The 19,837-nt window shown below is 42.3% G+C and overlaps 1 protein-coding gene across 3 annotated transcripts in view; it reads right to left on the bottom strand.

The window, feature by feature from the left end:
* Positions 1–19,837, bottom strand: part of ascc3 (activating signal cointegrator 1 complex subunit 3) — a 125,628-nt gene that overhangs the window by 51,009 nt on the left and 54,782 nt on the right. For all 3 annotated transcript variants that reach the window (XM_077711893.1, XM_077711894.1, XM_077711892.1), the window contains 8 exons: positions 13,010–13,234; positions 11,450–11,569; positions 11,166–11,330; positions 10,082–10,168; positions 5,246–5,422; positions 3,194–3,419; positions 2,343–2,497; positions 1,344–1,442 (listed from right to left, as the gene is read on the bottom strand). In XM_077711893.1, the coding sequence (XP_077568019.1) occupies positions 1,344–1,442; positions 2,343–2,497; positions 3,194–3,419; positions 5,246–5,422; positions 10,082–10,168; positions 11,166–11,330; positions 11,450–11,569; positions 13,010–13,234 (1,254 nt within the window). The remainder of the gene's footprint in view (positions 1–1,343; positions 1,443–2,342; positions 2,498–3,193; positions 3,420–5,245; positions 5,423–10,081; positions 10,169–11,165; positions 11,331–11,449; positions 11,570–13,009; positions 13,235–19,837) is intronic.

Below are 19,837 nucleotides of genomic sequence, written 5' to 3'. Positions count from 1 at the left end.
GTGCACGTGTGCGTGTGTAGGTGTGTTAGTGTGTATGTGTGTGTACGGGTCCGCGTGTATGTGTGTACGTGTGTAGGTGTGTCGGTGTATACGTGTATACGTGTATACGTGTATACATGTATACGTGCACGTGTGCGCGTGTGTATTTGTGTATATGTGCGTGTGTATTTGTGTATATGTGCGTGTGTGCATGTGTGCACGTGTGCACGTGTTTACTTGTGTGTGTGTGTGTGTGTGTGTGTGTGTGTGTGTGTATGTATGTATGTATATATGTATATATGCATATATGAATATATGCATATATGTATACAGTGTTCCCTCGCTTATCGCGCTTAATGGGGACCGAGACCCCCCACAATAGCTGCATTTCCGCGAAGTAGGCGTGCTCCTTCAAAAATGCTTAAAGAAACGTATAACACGTGCACAAAAGCACCACCAACAAAAACATCATAGTAGTCCGGATGGAGGATCTTCTGCAGTTTTTTTTGGGCGGTGAAGATGCGCCTGTAAACAGCCATGACGTCATCAATGCGATTCCTGAACTCTCACCATGTTATTGACCATTTCTTTGGCCTTTTTTTGATGCATTTACTAATTCTTATTGAATATTTTGTTTCCACCTCTTGTAAAATGATGTAATTTTAAATTTTTTTTCCCTGAAAAAAATCTGCGAAGCTCTGAGTCCGCGATAGCTGAAGTGTGAAGTAGCGAGGGAACACTGTGGTTGTATATATGTATATATGTATATATGCATATATGTATATATGCATATATGTATATATGCATTTATGTATATATGTATATATGTATATAAGTATATATGTATATATGTATATATGTATACATGTGTATATGTATATATGTATATATGAACATCATATATATATATAATATATGAATTTAAACATAATAAGTTAAAATTATAAATTACATCATTTTACAAGAGGTGGAAACAAAATATTCAATAAGAATTAGTAATTGCATCAAAGAAATGGTCAACAACATGCACTTATTGCGGGGGTCCCGGTCCCCATTAACCGCGATAAGCGAAGGAACACTGTATATATGTATATATGTATATAAGCATATAAGTATATATGTATATATGTATATATGTATATATGCATATATGTATATATGTATATATGTATATATGTATATATGTATATATGTATATATGTATACAGGTACCGGTTCCCCGCCCGGTGGTTGGGGACCCTTGATTTACGCAGTGCATTTGTCGCAATCAACCACTACTCAAAAGCTACATCACGGAACTTTTTGTTAGGTTCATATTTATTTTGCTGGGCTCATGCTGTGCAATGTAATGGAAGCAAACTAACTTGTTTTTTTTGGAGGAGGAAGTATTCAGAGTGGTAGATGTGATCATTAATTGGGTCCTCCACCCATAACCACCAAGGCTCACCCACTGACCCATGCACCTGAAAAACAGAAGAAAAGGGAACGTCCAAGCATTGAAAAGTTGGCCATAAAACTAAAGGATGAGACGGGGGCAAACAAATCTAGAAGTATTGTCTCACTTTTGTCATCATCAGTTCAACCCATCATCATTCATCAACAGCAAGGCGAATTGCGTCATGAACTTCAGAGAACATTGTGCCCGTTTTCTTAACAACTAATGTTAAGCACCTTTATACATATATTAATAAATAAATTATCTACAAATATATCCAGTCGGTTGTGCCCGTTTTCTTAACAACTAATGTTAAGCACCTTTACACATATATTAATAAATAAATTATATACAAATATATCCAGTCAGTCGTGTTTTTCTTAAAAAGCCTGCCATGAATAAAAATGCTGGGAACATTGAATCAAGGCATTCATTCCATACAATAAACGTCTTTCACACCACCAACAAATAAAAACACTTAAGTATCTACTTTCACTAGACTCACAAACTGACAGACTTAGCATGAGATTTAGGCATATTGTAACTAAACAGGAAGCTTTTATTCTGATGTAATGCACCTTTCTACTTCCTCACGGGAGGAACATTGAGTTGTTCTGTCCTTGAGTTGCCAGCATTTACCGGCAGATATTTTTATTGCATCAATATTCAGAACAAAAAGCTGAAATTGCAAATGCATTAATAAAAATGCCAAATAAAACCACTTGATTTACCAAATGAGATTGAACATATAAATCTTAATGAATTAACTTTTCATTCATTCATTTTCCAGACCGTTCATGGTCATTAAGGTCGCTGGGGGTGTTGGACACCATCCCAACCACCTATGGGCACCAGGGGGTGCCACCCTGAATTTGTGGCAAGCAATTGCATTTCATCATTGAAGTCTTAATAAAATGCAAACATTTACCTGATCACTCCAATGGAAGTCAGGTGTGACAATGAGACGGACACGCAAAACAGTTCGTGTGATCGGTTGCACATTGGCTTCAATTGTGATCGAAGGGATCTGATGGACACACTGTTTGACTGTTAAACCGATGTTGACATGATGAAGCATGTGGCCTGGAAACAATTTAAAAAAAAGAGTTTCAACACTTTAAAAACACCTGCAGCTTGATGACTCGTGGTACACTGTAATGACATGTTGATCAGTAAACCTCACCTTTTATTCTGAAACCCAATTGTATTTTAACAAAACACTGTATATTGTATAATACAGAGGTACCTCTGCTTACAAAGTTATTTTGGTTCCAGAACTTGTTTCTTAACTTGTATTTTTCCTAAGTAGAGCAGAATTTTACATTAAATTACCATATATTTACATTTAAGAACACCTGCCATAATCAGTAGACTGTTGGAGTCTTTGTCCTCGCTGAGTTTGACATTGGTATTTTGTGTTTTGTACTTGGCATCCTTAGTTGTACTTGCTGACTCGGCCTGCTGTTTTGTTATGCTTTTAATCCTTAGTTGTATTCGGCGACTCAGTCGTGCTTTTTCTTTTCTTTTGATATTCGCTGATAGGGTTATTTGAAGAACGCAATTTAAGCATATGTTTTGTATGGCTGGGTGACTTTTGGACGACCTGCCAAGGGGGAGATGGATCTCAAAAATAGTAATAAGGGAACTAGGCCGCTTAAAAATAAAAAATAAACAAATTAGAGACTAATGGAAAAGTGTAGGACAACATTGCCACAATAAGGATCGAAAAAAATACATAACAAGCACAAGATGTGAGAATAGAGTGATTTTGTTTCTTACCAATTTCATCCTTTCTCATTTCCTTTAGTTTCTCAACAGTGAGTTTCTTCTCCTCCAGTCGAGTCAATATAATGAGGCTCAAGTTGGAAAATTGTCGTAGTGGGTGGGCAAAGCCCCAAAGCCGCTTGTCAATGACCTTGCAGAGATTGAGCAGTCGGTAGGTCATGGCTGGCCAGCGCTTTCTTAGTGCAATCTCAAACAATGCCCTGACAATTCGAGCAGCATTCTGAAAAATAGGGAAAATATTAAATATTAGTACAGTGGCACCTCGACATACAAGCAAATAATTATCTCCAGATACGAGAAAGCCAGGTGGTCAAGTGACCGGACGATTCGCCGAAAGATGTTTCACCGACGGACAGTTTGCCAAACGGACGTTTCGCTGAAACAGGATGCGCGCCCTCGCCCCGCCCCCGGATCTTGTGTGTCCATTCGGCGAAACGTCCATCGGCAAAACGTCCGTCGGCAAAACATCCATCGGCGACCCTAACCCTAACCCATGAAAGGCTGTTTATGATTTTAGCGCACTGTCTTTTTTGCCTCATCTCTTCGGAATATAACAGATATCTACGAGCACTGGGCAGAGCATTGCATTTTCCCGTGTTTCTTTTCCCCGTTAGTCAATGCATAATACAAAGTGAACAACAATGGATCCAAAGCAAACAGGTGGAATGAAAAATTGTATTAAGAAAAAGTGAACGTTGACTGTAAATATTTAGAGCAAAATCATTGAAAAATATGAGAGTGGTGTACGTGTCCCGGAGCTTGCTCGGCAATACAAGAGGAATACTTCAATGATATGCACCATTCTGAAGCAGGACGCAATTAAGGATAGGAGGCCTTCCAAAGAACTAACTATAATTTCCCCCGGCGCAGTGACATTCGTGATGAGATGGAGAGCCTTATTTTATTATGGATAAAAGATAAACAGTTAGCAGGATATAGCGTGACCGAGCCAACCATATGTGAAAAAGCCAGTGGATTTCACATGGATTTAATAATAAAAAAAGGATCTGAAAAGGGGGAGTCATCTACACTTTCAGAACTCTTAAAAGCGAGTCATGGCTAGTTGAAAAAAAAAAAGAAGAAAGATCTGGAATACACTCGGTTATTAGACACAGGGAAGCAGCAAGATCCAATTCGAAAGCAGCGGTGGAATTCAGGGTGGAGCCAACCCGGAGGAGAAAGGTAAAACAAAATTAAAACCAAATTAGAATTCAGTTTTGTGTAAAGTAAGATTAAACATGTTTGAGTGTGTCTGTATATATTAATCCAAGTTAATTTAAATTTTCTGTTACCAGTGCGTTGCCATCGAAAGGCTCCCCCTCTGTGTCTCTCTCTCCTCCGCGAAATCCGTCCAATTTAAATATATTACTTAACACATTTTATTACTATTAGACCACAAGTTATGTATTACAGTGTTCCCTCGGTTATCGCGGTTAATGGGGACCAGGACCAACCGCGATAAGTGAATTTCCGCAAAGTAGGGATTCCCCTTCAAAAATGCTTAATTTGAAATTAATTCAAAAAAAATATATTTAAAAAGAAAGAAATAATATTTTTTTTACCCCCTGTATGCAGTACACAGAATACGGGTAGAGCGAGTGAAATTCATGTTATAACAAAAAAACTGTAAAATATGTTGTTTCAATGTAATATTTGTATTTTTTATATTTTTATTTTCCAAAAAAAATCCTCTCTCTGGGTCCGCGGCAGCTGAACCGCGAAGTAGCGAGGGAACACTGTACTTTGTTAATAGATGGCGAAATAGAAGAAATAAAACATTTTTTCCAATCCAATATCCTGTTTTTGGTGTTGGAACCAATTTTGTTTTTTCGTTGGAGTTACGAGAAAATCGACATACGAGCTCAGTGAATTAAGCTTGTATTTCGAGGTACCACTGTATAAAAAAATTTAACCACCCCTGAAATCTGTATTTTGTTAATCCATGAACAATTAAGTGTTTGGATAAAAAAGGTTCAATTCTGAGCCACAAGCCTCTGTGGAGTGCATGTTGGTAAATTAATGTGTTTGCATGAGTTTGTTTCTTACCTGTGCAACATATGAAAGGTCTGAGATGAGAGAGAAGTTGTCAACATCTCCACGACTTATGTAGGTCTGCAACAGAATGTTAACCTTCCCATAGCCATTTTCCACTCCACCTGCCACGGGTATCTCACAGTAGTCACACAGCATTTGCTCTAGCTCCTCCATTTCTTCATCACGAACCTGCCAATAGGATTCCCAATTACAAGAACTAAAGATCATACTCGATAGTTTTTGAGAAGGGATGAGTCTATCGTTCACTCTATCAAGAAGGATGAGGCCAAAGTTAGTAAGATGCCTTCAATCACTTTAAGTAAGACAGCAATAAAGGTTGTTAGATCACATAATAAGACTATCGTCTGTATAGAAGCTACTACTTTGGCCATTTGGATAGCCGACTGCCCAAAGAAGAACATAGCCTTGGATTATGATCTTGGAACCGAAGAGATAGAGAGAGGGAAAAAGAGAGAGAGGGAAAGAGAGAGAGAGAAAGAGAGAGAGGCAGAGAGAGTGAGGCAGAGAGAGAGAGAGAGAGAGAGAGAGAGAGAGAGAGAGAGAGAGAGAGAGAGAGAGAGAGAGAGAGAGAGAGAGAGAGTTAGATGATGAAGGCGGTGTTACGGCATTTGATGAGTGACTGTATCTCACCAGTCATCCAGGGTTTTTGGTTCGGAAAAACCCACATATGTTTATAAACAGTGACAGCGTCCGTGCAGTTTGTGATGTAGGAAAGTAGTGTCAATGTAGTCCTGGAGGTTGTGGTGTTCGAAAAGTTTCCAGTTTGGGAGGGAAAAACAGTCCTGCAGCTGAGAAAGGGTGTCTTCGGGCCAAGTTTTTATTATCTTTATTTGTGGCCTTGTTTGCCTCCGTAGTGGAGTCTATTCGGGGGTGAGGGATAGGCAGAGATGATCTGATCCAGCCAGGTGAGGGAGGAAAGTGGCTTTATAAGAATGTTTGATATTAGAATAAACATGGTCTAAAGTTTTGTCTCCTCTTCTGTGACACTTCACATTCTGAATAAACTTAGGCAGAACTGTCTTTAAACACGCTTTGTTGAAGTCACCAGCGACAATAAGTACAGTTTGTTTACAGCCGTTAGCAGGAGGTTAAGTGCCGTGCTAACGTTGGCATCCGGTGGTATATAGATGGCCATTACAATGACAGCCGTTTGCTCTATAGGTGGATAGAAGGGCCTGCACCGTATCGCCAATAGCTCTAAATCCGGGGAGCAGTGATTATTCATGTTCCACTGTCGCAACACAATTCTTGTGTATAAACACGCCAAGTCCCCCTCCTTTGCTTTTGCCTGTTAATTCTTTTGAACGATCGTTTCGAAATAGCATTTGGCTAGCTAGCGATACCGTGGCGTCAGGGATTTGCGGGTGTGGCCACGTTTCTGTGATCAGAATAATGTTGCAGTTCCTCACAAAGCTGTTAGTAGCAATCTGAAGTTCCAACTCCTCCTTTTTGTGTGATGGATCTGGCGTTGGTCAAAAAGATACTCGGAAGCGGTGCCCGGTGTGGTTGCTGCCTTAGCATAGCAGTTAGGGCCGCCCGGCATCCGCGCTTTTGCTTTCTTTCTCTTCGCCGCCTCTGACGTACTGTTGGTGGGCTGACTATCTACAGATATGCCGGAGGTCTCGAGATGTCATCTGGGATGTCGAAGGTACGTTGGCAGTCTGTTGTGAAGGATATATCGCATCTCTTTCCGAGAGTAATTAAATCCTGGCGACTGTAGAATAACGAACGACACCAAACTGCAGAGTATTGAGCCCCTGCACCTGTGAACCCCACCATCTTGGTTTGAAATTGGCATATACAGAGCAACAGATTATATGCCAAATCTCCCTGAAGAACGGATGTAAACCAGTCCATCGTTTAATGAAAAATGAAAATCAGACATAGGCATTGTCGTCATCATTGACTTGACAAAAAGCCTAGTAGTCATCATACCCTCAGCAGCGTATGACGAAATTGTATAGTGCTGTTGTATTGTGCGTGATGGATTATTTTGTCCTTTCTAAATCAAAAAAGGCCTGAAGGAGTTAAAACAGTGAGTTGTCAATCAGGTGCATCTGATCATATTGTGATGGTTGATGATTTGACCATAGATGTGTTTATAAACGCTTGCCTCACTTCTTATAAATGGAGAATGCATAGACAGGGTCCAGTCCTTCAAATTCCTGGGGGTCCACGTCACTAACGGACAAGCTCTCCTGGTATACCAACACCATTGCAGTGGTGAAGGCCCAGAAATGACCCAATTTCCTGAGGGTACTCAGGAGGAACAACTTGAACACTAGGCTTTTGGTAACCTTCTTTAGAGCCACTGTGGAGAGCATCCTGGTATACTGCATTACAGTGTGGTATGCTGGAAGCACGGTAGAAGACAGAAAAGCCATGCAGAGAGTGATCAACGCCGCCCATAGATCATCGGCTGCTCTGTCCCCTCATTGGATAACATTGCCAGCCCCCACTACCTCAGCAGAGGTACCCATACTGCCCAGGTCACAACTTGTTCCAGCTGAAGGCCTCTGGCAGACGCCACAGGTCTCACAAAGTACGGACAAAGAGACTTAGGGACAGTTTTTTCCTATAGCCATTAAGACTCTGAAGTTGCGTTAGCACGACACACAATCCCTTCTGTGCAATAACTTTGGGTTGTGCAATATCTTAGATTGTGCAATATTTTAGAATTCACTTTGCCAGGATGTGACTTTTTATCACTTTTTTTTTACTTGGAAAACGCACTTTGTGGAGTAGCACCACCAATTTCGTTATAGGCAGCTGTGTATGATGACAATAAAGGCTTTTGATTTTGATCTGTTGACCACCATTGAGCCCTGAATCCCTAACACCGAATGAAATCCAAACAGTGAAATCACCGCCGTCTCCCCTTCAGAGATGTTTGTAAAAGATGTGTATCTTCAGGAAAGGTGACAATATGTTGAATTCCTAGCAAATACTTTCTGTACAAGGTAAGAAAGGAGAATGTACTCAACCTTCAAACCAGAAAGAAATGGACCAGGCAATGCAGAAATGCTCGATTTAATGACTTTGTGCTTCTGCAAGATTATTTAAGCATTCACAAATAATGGATATTTGTCAAGATTTTGGAATTATATCCTGGACAAGAAGAAAGAGTGAGGAAAGTAAAACTACTCGTGAGTCAACTCAGGCAGGAATTATATCCAAAGCATGTCTCCCTCAAAAAGTCAATTCAGAAGAGTGACACTTCTAGAGGCACAATGAAGTAGTTAAGCCTCATTACTTGCCGTTAAAACATGTGTCAAACCGATTCCACAAAGGGCCAAGTGGGTGTAAGTTGTCCTACCAACCAATGATGACGACACCGGGGCACCAATCTGTTCTTTCAACTGTAACTGGCTGATAACAGGGAGGTGCCGGTAGTTTCATCAGAAACCCCATTGGTAAAACTGTCCTTGCTGTTTCAGTTGGTAGAAAAACCTGTACCTACTTAGCCCTTTGTGGAATTGGTTTGCACTGAAAAAAATGGCAACACTCCGCCCAGTGCCTGCAGAGCCATTACTAACAGGGAGTTGCGACCGGAGATATGACACGAGGATTTGCGGTGGAGAGAGACTGTGCCCCTGATGTTCTAATAAGCAGCCAGTGAGAAGTAATATATACTCCTCGTATTAGCGATCGCTCCGGAATTCGCGCTGAGTGACGGAAAAAAAAAAACACGCAACGATCCGCCCAGTGCTCGTAGATATGTTATACACAAAAGAGATGTGGCTACAATGATAAACAGCCTCTCATGTCTTGGCCACCAGGATTTCTTGTATCTCAAAATGTTTCTTGTATCTGTAAATAACTATTTGCTCGAATTTTTTTCCATAATAAAAAAACAGCACACGTCCAATCATCGCCTCGTTGTGACTTTTAATGACGAGAAGGCGTCCATTTGAAGTGGGGTCGGACACGGAATAGGATTGAGGATACTTTGACGTGAATAAAAACCATAGTTTGAAAACAGGTCGATATAAGCTGCGACGTGTTAACCCCGACAGCCAAGATAGCCAGAAGAGCCATTACTTTTGGCCTATTTAATGCCATGATTTAGCCCAGGGGTGGGCAAACTATTCAACAATGGGCCGCAGTGAGTGCGTGGCTGTGGCGATTCCAACCCCCGAAGGAGGAAACCTGCTGTCCTACACGTGCAGTCCTCAGTGGATTGCAATCAGGTGCTTCTGGTCTCAGCCCAACCCCCTTGCTTCAATTCTGTCAGCTTTGTCTGTGCTGGAAGACACATGCTCATATGTCATCGTGCTCGTATGTCGAGGTACAACTGTAGTTCATAATTTTTCTTTTAAGAATTCATACCTTTGTGTCATGCAGGAAATCACAAGTGATTGGTGGGAGTGTTTCAGTATTTTATTGTTTTGATTTTTTGCTAATGATTTTGCACCATTAATTGGAGGGTTTAGATAACATACCTGTCACATGCTTATAGGTTTTTCCCGTATTTTATACGCTTTTTGTCATTTCAAATTGTGTACGCCGGATAACAACTTTTATACCGAAAAAAAGTTTTTAAAATAAATATGTTTTTGTAAAACCGATCTCGTTTCATTCACCCATTTCGGCACTAATCCGGATCGTCTCGGTCACTGGTAACAGAGAAAAACAGCATTTCCTAAGTGTGACATGTATTTCTTTATGTGTTCATTTGAACATTTCTCACGGGTTGTTGAGAAGCAAACCACATGGAATAACCCATGTCTTGTAATCAAACTTCGTGTTGTGCTAATTGTAACATATGGAAGGTGCAACACACAGTCTTTAGTCATTTTTGGAAATTAAGTTCTTTCACATGCTTACCTTTAGCTGTTCAAATTCTTCAGCTTTGGACACAATACTAAGGATGTCAGCTTCTGTTCGCTCAGAGTTAAAATGTTCATTGAACGTCTTCACAAAACAAAGGAAAAAGAAACATAAAATATTTGCGTTATGAGGTTCCTCATTAAAATAAGAACAGTAATTACCACCTTTACTTTCTAGGTCTGAGGTAAAAAAAACATTTAAACATCCTGCTCAGAAAGAGACATTTGATAAATATAGTAGTAATTTAGCTATGGTATGTTCTTATTGCTATAGGTTTACGGAACTTATTGATTACACAAAATGTTCTATTTTAAGTCCCTGAAAAAGAAAGAAAGAAAGTAATCAATAATACCATCCCTGTGGATATTCACATTGCAATGGGGGGGGGGGGGGGGGGATATATAATCCTAGACATAAAACTTTGGTCTAATAAATGTCAACTTTCTAGCTTCAATAAACACACATTTTGAATAAATATTTTCCAGCCAGGTCGAAGAGCAACATTATGAAATGACTCAATTCAACTGAAAGAAATGTTAAACTTGATTTCTGAAGTTAAAACATTGGCTTACCCTCTCTTTTGTTTAAATTCATAACTAGCATGTCAGAGCAATGATTCAAGGCAGTCAAAACTGGTCTAACAACTCACCCGAATTGAATCAGTCCTTTTAAAATGCAGAGTAATGAGCTAAGGAAACTGGTGTGTGTATAGATTTAGGTAGTAATCCAATTTACAGGGCAATTCCATTTTTTTTCGTCTCAGAATTTTGTGATATTTTTATTTTAACTATATATTTCTCCTTTTTGCTTCGACTGAAAAGTATCCGTTCGTGATTACGGCAATTATTTTGGAGTATATTTCTTTATGAAATTATATTATTATTGCATCGTGTAAATGATCCGCTTTTTCTACAACACTAAAGTGCTATGTGAACATTCTTACAAGCTGGTGATTACATATATTTTTGTCCAGGAATTGTATTATTCTTTTCATTTGTGAAAAAAAGGAAAAACTGACCAGAAAAAAAAATTCCAAGATCCCACTCTTGGGAGAAGATGGATTCTTGCTGTATTAAATTACCTCTATTGTGTTGTATCTGATGTAGAAGTGGCTAGATGTCCTCCCCAGATCAGTGGAAGCAAAGTACCCAGTGCGCTCTTCAAAACGGACCATCCTGGCTTCATCCAGCTTCCTGCCAGACTCTACCACCAGCTCTTTTCTATAAAGCTCTAAGGAGGAATCCATCTGAAAAAATTTGAAAAAATCAATACAAGTATAAAATACAAATGTTCACCACCTGTTGCATATAATGGAGTACACGTAGGTAGCAGTGGATACTGCTAAAATCAAATGCGATCACAAACCTGCAAAACTTTGTAGTTGATACCATATGCAAGTGGATTAGACCTCATGCGCACATAAAGATAAGTGTAACTAAGCCACTTCACTCCTTCATCCACATTGGTAACTGTTCCCAAAGCAATCTACAGCAGCAAAAAACAAAAGATCATAACCATTACTCCCAGTAAATTATGGGCACTGGAACAGGCTACAAGATTGCACACCAGGTTCACCGTTCTGAGATTAAGGGTTCATGCCTGAGCTAGGTTTCAATTCTCGCTCTTACTCGTTCTCACCCACTCACGTTTTCTCTGGCCCACCCACTCGCTCGGTCGGTCGACCAATCGCCAGAACCGCCCGCCCGACCCCTCATGCGCCCGCCCGACCCCTCATGCGCCCGCTCGCCCTCGCTCTCTCCCTCTCATCCACCCACTCGCTCTATCTCCTTCGCCCGCTCTTTCTCTCGCCCATCCGCTCTCACTCTCTCGCCCGCTTTCACTCTCTTGTCTGCTCTCGCTCTCTCGCCTGTCCGCCCTCTCTCCCGCCCGCTCTCGCGCCCGCCCGCTCTCGCGCCCCCCCCGCTCTCGCGCCCGCCCGCTCTCGCGCCCGCCCGCTCTCGCGCCCGCCCGCTCTCGCGCCCGCCCGCTTTCGCGCCCGCCCGCTCTCGCGCCCGCCCGCTCTCGCGCCCGCCCGCTCCCGACCCGCTTTCACGCCCGCTCTCGCACCCGCCCACTCTCGCGCCCGCCCGCTCTCGCGCCCGCCCACCCACTCCCTTGCCCGCTCTCTCACCCGCCCGGCCACTCCCTCTCTCCCACCCGCTCAATCTCGCTCTTGCTCCCATGCCCGCCCGCGCTCTCGCTCTGTCGCCCGCTTGCTCTTGCACACTCACTCTCTCACCTGCCCTCGCTCGCCCGCTCCCTCTCTCGCCCGCCCTCGCTCCCACCTGCCCCCGCTTTCTCGCAAGCCCTCGCTCTCTCGCCTGCCCTCGCACCCCCGCACTGTCACTCTCCCGCACTCTCGCTCTCCCGCGGCCCGCTCTCCCGCACTTTCGCCCTCCCGCATTCTCGCTCTCCCGCACTATCGCTTGCTCTCTTGCTCCCCCTCTCTTTCCCTCGCTCTCTCTGTTGCCCCTACTCTTCTCTCACCCCCCCTCTCTCTCATTCCCCCAAACCCACCCACCCGCTTGCTCTCTCACTCTCACTCGCCAGGCCGACAACGAAAACAAAAGTAAAGGCTCGTGCGCAGCAGCCAGAAGGGGTCAGAGTCGCCACACTGCCCCAAACTACGGAGTGGGAAAGCCCATATTTTATCAAGCATTAAAAAATAAAATACTGGGTCATGATTTGCTTTAATGCTGTTATTTTGTTATTTGGTGTAAATGTATGCATTGAATTTATTTTTTAGCAAAAACATTTGGAATTTGAGGAATTTTATTTTGATTAAGTGCGACATAAAAATTAAAATTGACAATGATGCAAAAAAAAAATCAACAAAACTGACAACGATGCAAAAAATAAATAAACAAATCAACAAAACTGACGGATACAAAAAAATAAGTTTTTAAAAAAGACTTCTGGATTTACCTCAGCATTGAGGTTGTCAGCCAGTCTGTCAAGTAACTGACTTTCAATAGGGTTCTGCTGTGTGAGGAGGGTCAGGTAATGGCTGAGTTTGTCATGGGTGGTAATGATGGTGCCCCTCCCGTACTTATCAAACTGTGGACGTCCTGCTCGACCAAAGATTTGCATCACATCTAGAATGCTGAGGTCCACTAGGGCACCACGCTTAGCATCGTAAATCTGTGTACCCTGTAACAAATGAAAATACAAAAGCAATTATGTATTACATCATATGTTGACCAAAGTAACCCCAAATTAGGGGGGAAAGGCTCTACCAAACCAAATCATCTGAGTGATCGTGATGTTCGTTTTCAATATTGCTGCTGAATACAGGTCATTTCATTTCAGAGTATCTGACATTATTGCATATGGTAATAAGGGTACCCGGACCTTTGGCCGACGGACGTTCGGTCGACGGACGTTTGGTCGACGGATGTATGGTCGACGGACACTTGGTCCATGCAGGTTTCATCGACGGACAGTTCTCTCTCTTTCATGATTATAATTTTGAGCGAGCGAATCCGGTGACCAAACGTCCGGTCACAAGTCACAAGATCTGATCTGTTGATCTAGTCGTGAGTGTTATCAGTAACAGCATTCTTTTCAGCTGCATTAAATCAAACCACCAGTAAAACATACACGCCAGGTGGGACTATTTGTCTTTAAGAACATAATGATAGCAACAGAGCATCATGAATTATTTGTAAACAGGCAAGGGGACCGGCTTCGCCTGCTAGTTTGGAACCAATAGGCTCGTAAAGTGTGAGAGGGGCCAAAGAGGTCGGGTGGGCCAACAGTTGGGCTGCAGCCAAAGGAGGGATCCTTGGTGGCCCGTCCCCGGCTGGAGAAACTAGCTCTTGGAACGTGGAATATCACCTCTCTGGTTGGGAAAGAGCCGGAGCTAATCCGTGGGGTTGAGAAGTCGGTCGGGTTCACCTTCACGCCGGTACCACTCCTCTCGAGTGGGGTTGGATCGTGGCCGGTCGATTTGCCTAAGACGTTTAGCCGACTAACGTCTGGGCGAGGGCCAGCTCGCCGAGGGGGCTTCTGGTCGAACGTTAGCCGACCAAATAGCCAGCCGAAGGACTGCCCCCGGTCGTGTGTGTATGTGCATAATCTTCAACCTCGGCCCGCGGGCCATATACGGCCCGTTACAGAGAACATTCATTTAAAATAACAAGGGCATTTATTCACGGCCAAACACACACAGAACAGTACGTGATGTACAGTACCATCATGACAGAAGAAAAAAAGGAGTTATAACAGTAGGTACTGTAATGAAATTGTAAATTCAGAAATCCTACTTCAGAAGATTTACACCAGCATAGAAAACATTGAGATTAATCTTTGAATTAAGGTTCTCAGCAAATCATTTTGAAAATATATTTCCTAAAATAATGGGAAATTATATCAAATTAAAATATTGTTCTTATTGGCACACATCACTAGAAGTAAGTGTGTTAAATAGCAATTTCAGGTACAGTCGAACGTTGTGACACGACCGCTCCGTCATACGACATTCTTGTCTAATGACGAACATTTCAAACAAATAACAATGGCAACTGGGGTACAATGTTCTGCGAATGTTTGCCCCAACAAGGAGGGCATATGTTCTTCCAAACCTTGGAGTCCAGATGAATAAAAATAAAAGATATTTCCCCATCAATTTCTTTGCACTGTGGAATCATTTCTTGCAGCCGTGAGAACAAAGTAGTAGTTGTTCAACTGATAACTCTTTGGAGTTCGAGATACGCAGAAATTTATACCTGTTAAATATACCTGGAAGATGTGGGATAAGAAAGGTGGGGATCTTGTCAAGTTGTGGAGGTTTGTTTTTGATTTTTTGCCTTAAATCAGTGATTTTCAAACTTTTTTTGGCCACCGCCCCCTTCACCGCCGGGCCAAAATGCCAACGCCCCCCTCTTTACCCCTTTCCAACGAACGCTAGAACGACTATATTGCTAAATGTCACAAGAATTGGTTGATTCTTCAATCACAAACAGTTTGAAGACTAAAAAAAACAATTTTAATAAACAGAAATGGTTATCATTTATTCTTCACCTCGAATCATAAAAATTGATAGCTGATGCATTAAGCCGGTCGCTGTGCGCATACGTCTGTGGTTAAGCGTTGCCGGCGCGCTATTGTGTGCTCCTCTGCGGCTGACTGGATGGTGGTGGTTTCCCCAGTCGCCTGCATCGACGATAAACTCGCGACAATTAGTGATATACGGTATATGCGCGCTGCTCGTGAGCGCTCGAGCAGACAACGTTTCTTGTTTCAATAAAGCTTGTTTTTTTTGTCGACTTTTTATTACAGACAATCAATTTTTCCGGTCTTTCTACAAACACCAACGTCACATTTTACTGTAATTGCTCCATCGCCCCCTTCACTATTTCAACGCCCCCCATTCGCCTGTTTATTCGTCAGCGCCCCCCTGAAAGTTCACACCACCCCCCGGGGGGCGGTACCGCCCACTTTGAAAACCACTGCCTTAAATTGACAAACATTGTTACTTTACAGTGGAAGCCAGCTCAAAATTTACTGCCACCCGCTGGACATATTTCTAAATACAAGTACGAAGTACAATGTGCTGCCATCCTTTTTATTCAATATTCTTATGTGTATACATACAAGCTCTTGCTACGTGAGAAAAACTACACTGGAAGACGACTAAAATATGGACTAGAGGGCTTGAGAACATTACCTGAAAATGATGTGTGCCAATAAGAACAATATTCTAATTTTAAATAATTTCCCATTATTTTAGGAAATATATATTCAAAACGATTTGCTGAAAACCTTAATTCAAAGAATAGTCTCAATGTTTTCTATGCTGGTATAAATCGTCTGAAGTAGGATTCCTGGATTTACAATTTCATTACAGTACCTACTGTTATAACTACTTTTTTTCGTCTGTCATTATAGTACGTATTGTTATAACTACTTTTTTTCTGTCATTATAGTACTTACTGTTATAACTACTTTTATCTTCTGCCACATACTGTTCTGTGTGTGTTTGGCCGTGAATAAATGCCCTTGTTATTCTAAATGAATGTTGTTATCTGTAACGGGACGTATATGGCCCGCGGGCCGAGGTTGAAACACCCACACGACCGGGGGCGGGGCGAGCGTGTCGGCATGCGTCGGCGCAAAGTCCTTCGGCTGGCTATCCGGTCGGCTAACTATTCGTTCGGCTAACTACGTTCGGTCAGATGCCCCCACGGCGGTGGACGAGAGGGTAGCATCGCTCCGTCTTCGGGAGGGGGAATTGGACCTGACTGTTGTTTATGTGTATGCACCAGACAGCAGTTCAGAGTACCCACCCTTTTTGGAGTCCTTGGATGGAGTGCTGGAGAGTGACCCTTTGGGGGACCCCCTGGGGGGGCGCGGTGCGATACCTGGGGGGGCGCGTGTAACCCTGGGGAACAGGATTGTATGTGGCCGTACTAGTATAAAGTGTAATTGCGCATCCACTACAGTAGCTGGCAGTGGCGCTCTCATTTATTTTTTATTTCAGGCATCGATGCACTTAAAATCTTTTCTGTTGCAGACTTAAAAAAAGATTTAATAAAGTTATTCTTTGTAAGTTTGACTATATTTCTTTTTTTTCCTTTTCTTTAATGTTAATAAGGATAAAATGTTGTACGTATAACAATTTTATAAAATGATTTTATTTAAAGTCACGGTGGGAAGTGGGGTGGGGGGGCGCGAATAGTTTTCTTCTTGCTAGGGGGGGCCTAACAGAAAATAATTGAGAAGCACTGCCCTAAGCCACAGTTCAATGATCGTTTTTGTGGCCGTGTCATCGGGCCTGTGGCCGAATTTCTTCGACACTCGGGTGAAGAGAGGGGCGGAACTGTCAACCGACCACCACCCGATGGTGAGATGGCTCTGATGGTAGGGGTAGACGCTGGTGCGGCCAAACGTTTTGTGAGGGTTTGCTGGGAACGCCTGGCGGAGTCAGAAGGAGTTTCATTTCCCACCTCCGACAGAGCTTCTCTCATGTCAGGGACGAGGCGGGGGACATAATAATATTGCACGACCCACTTTTCAGGTTTTTATTTGTTTAAAACACTGTAGAATACCCAATAAATTTAGTTCCACTTTACGATTGTGTCTCACGTCTTGATTCTTGAAAAAAAGTTTAAATTTTATATCTGTATGTGCGAAGCCTGAGTTGTGGCAAAAGGTTGAAAAGTTCAAAGGGGCTGAATATTTCACAAAGCACTGAAACTTCATTTGCAATGCGGAAACATTATAATGCTGAAAGACTAAGGTATATTAAAATTTATGAAAATCAAATACACAAAGGGGTTGCATATGAAGCCAAGTAAAACAAATCACTATCTACCCCATAAAACTGGTGGCCCTCTGTGAGTACGCCGCATTTCCAGATTTTGACATGTCCATGCGCTATATCATTGGTCTTCAAACTGGTCCGCGAGGGCAAAAGGTTGATACGTTCAAAAGGCCCGAATATTCTACAAATCACTGAAACTTCTTTTGCAATGCGGAAACATGATAATGATGAAACACTAAAGTAAAGGGTGACCCAAAAATATGCGTACCCATCAGTTTCGAAAATGTTTCCATTGGTACGCATCTTTTTGGGTCACCCTGTATATTAAAATTTATGAAAATCAAATACACAAAGGGGTTGCATACGAAGCCAATTAAAACAAATCACTATCTACCACATAAAACTGGTGGCCCACTGTGAGTACGCCGCATTTCCAGATTGCGCTATATCAGTGGTCTTCAAACTGGTCCGCGAGGGCCATTGTGGGTGCAGGTTTTTGCTCCAACCTATCCAACACAAACAGTTTAACAAATGAAGTTTCTGATGAAAAAGCAGCACTTGACTGCAATCCACGGAGTGCACTTTTAGGACACTAGATCACAGGTTGGAACGAAAACCTGCACCCACTGCGGCCCTTTCTGTAAGTTTGGGGACCACTGCTCTTTATCAACCCAACTTAGGTGATCCTCTTCCAAGTGACAAGTGGATGTTGTAGCCTGGCCGGACGCTTGGTCGCTGGACGCTTGGTCGCTGGACGCTTGGTCGCTGGACGCTTGGTCGCTGGATGCTTGGTCGCTGGATGCTTGGTCGCTGGATGCTTGGTCACTGGATGCTTGGTCGCTGGATGCTTGGTCCCCCTAATTTTTAGTTGCCCGGACGTTTGGTCGCCGGGCATGTGATCGCCGGACGTTTGGTCGCCGGACATTTGGTCGCCGGACATTTGGTCGCCGGACATTTGGTCGTCGGACAGTTGGTCGCCGGACATTTGGTCGCCGGACATTTGGTCCCCGTTGGTCCGTTTTTATGGTGATCAGTCAAATGGTGACAGAGAGTAAGTACTGTTGAAAACAGCTCTCAAAAACAGTTTAATATCTAAATATCTACTGTTGATTCATGAAATACAGAGAGTAATATCTGAGTACTGTTTAATATCTAAGTACTGTTGAAACCACCTCTCAAAATTATATTCATGAGAGTTTAATACTTAAATATCTACTGTTGATTCACGAGAGAGTTTGACATCTAAATATCTACTGTTGATTCATGATAGAGAGAGCTTAATATCTAAGTACTGTTGAAAGCAGCTCTCAAAATAATAATTTGTAAATTTGTATTTGTATTTTTTGTAAAAAATGTTACTGCTTCAATAAAAACACCATCTGTAAATTTGTTTTATCTTCTTTTTAATAAGTAAAATTTACTTATTGCCTTTTGTTTTAATGTCAAAGTTCCGGGCTAAAAGTATGCTAAGACTTTTATTTGTTTGATAAAAATGACCATCTAAAGTATTTCAACATTGCAAGTTCCTCCAGAGAGAATAAAGGTTCATTGGACGCCTATGACAGTCAATGGCAGCAGCCGGTGTGTTAAATGAGTGCTCTTATTGATATTTTGAAATTAGATATTTAGATATCAAACTCTCTCTGACATTAACCAACAGTAAATATTTAGATATTAAACTCTCATGAATATAATTTTGAGAGCTGCTCTCAACAGTACTTAGATACTAAACACTACTTAGATATAGACCTGTCTCGCATGAATCAACAGTAGATATTTAGATATTAAACTCTCTCTCATGAATCAACAGTAAATAATTAGGTATCAAACTCTTGTTGAGAGCTGTTTTCAACAGTACTTAATCTCTGTCACCATTTGACTGACGACCAAAAGGACCGGGGAACAACGGCGACCAAACGTCCGGGCGACCAAACGTCCGAGTACCCTATTGTAGCTGTCCTGTGATTCACATCACCTTATGCATCAGCGTCGAGCGTCTGAGTGAGTTCACGTTCATCGTCGCCAGCATTGGCTTACGCTTGGTGGAGAAGTTGCAGACAGTCCGAGTCGGGCTGTCTGACCTGAAACAATGTATCTGGCAATCCTTCGAGCCGTCGAGATCGGTTGGTGCTCGCATGTTGCCGAATTTGGTGTGGCTCTCCTCGCCGTGCAACATCTAGTTCTCGTAGAACTTTGACCTAGAATGGGGTGTTCCAGTAGACCTCGGGGGCCTGTGTAAATTTGGCGTAGCCTACTGTAATAACGGGCACATCAATATGGAGCTTCTTCAATTGCTTCTTGGTGGCATCGCTAATGTGACAACAGTATGAATCCCAGGTAAGAATGAACTCGCCAACTGACCACCTTGTCCGGTTAAGAAATACCTTTATCTCACCGGCCCGCCGCTCAATTTTTCAAACTTTTTTCCTATTGACGTACATTTAGAGGCTGTTCTAATGTTCAATTCTTCCACAAAGGTGCCGTTTTAT

The sequence above is a fragment of the Stigmatopora nigra genome, unplaced genomic scaffold (assembly GCF_051989575.1).
Source record: "Stigmatopora nigra isolate UIUO_SnigA unplaced genomic scaffold, RoL_Snig_1.1 HiC_scaffold_55, whole genome shotgun sequence".
NCBI lineage: Eukaryota > Metazoa > Chordata > Actinopteri > Syngnathiformes > Syngnathidae > Stigmatopora > Stigmatopora nigra.
This window is presented reverse-complemented; position numbering and strand designations above follow the sequence as displayed.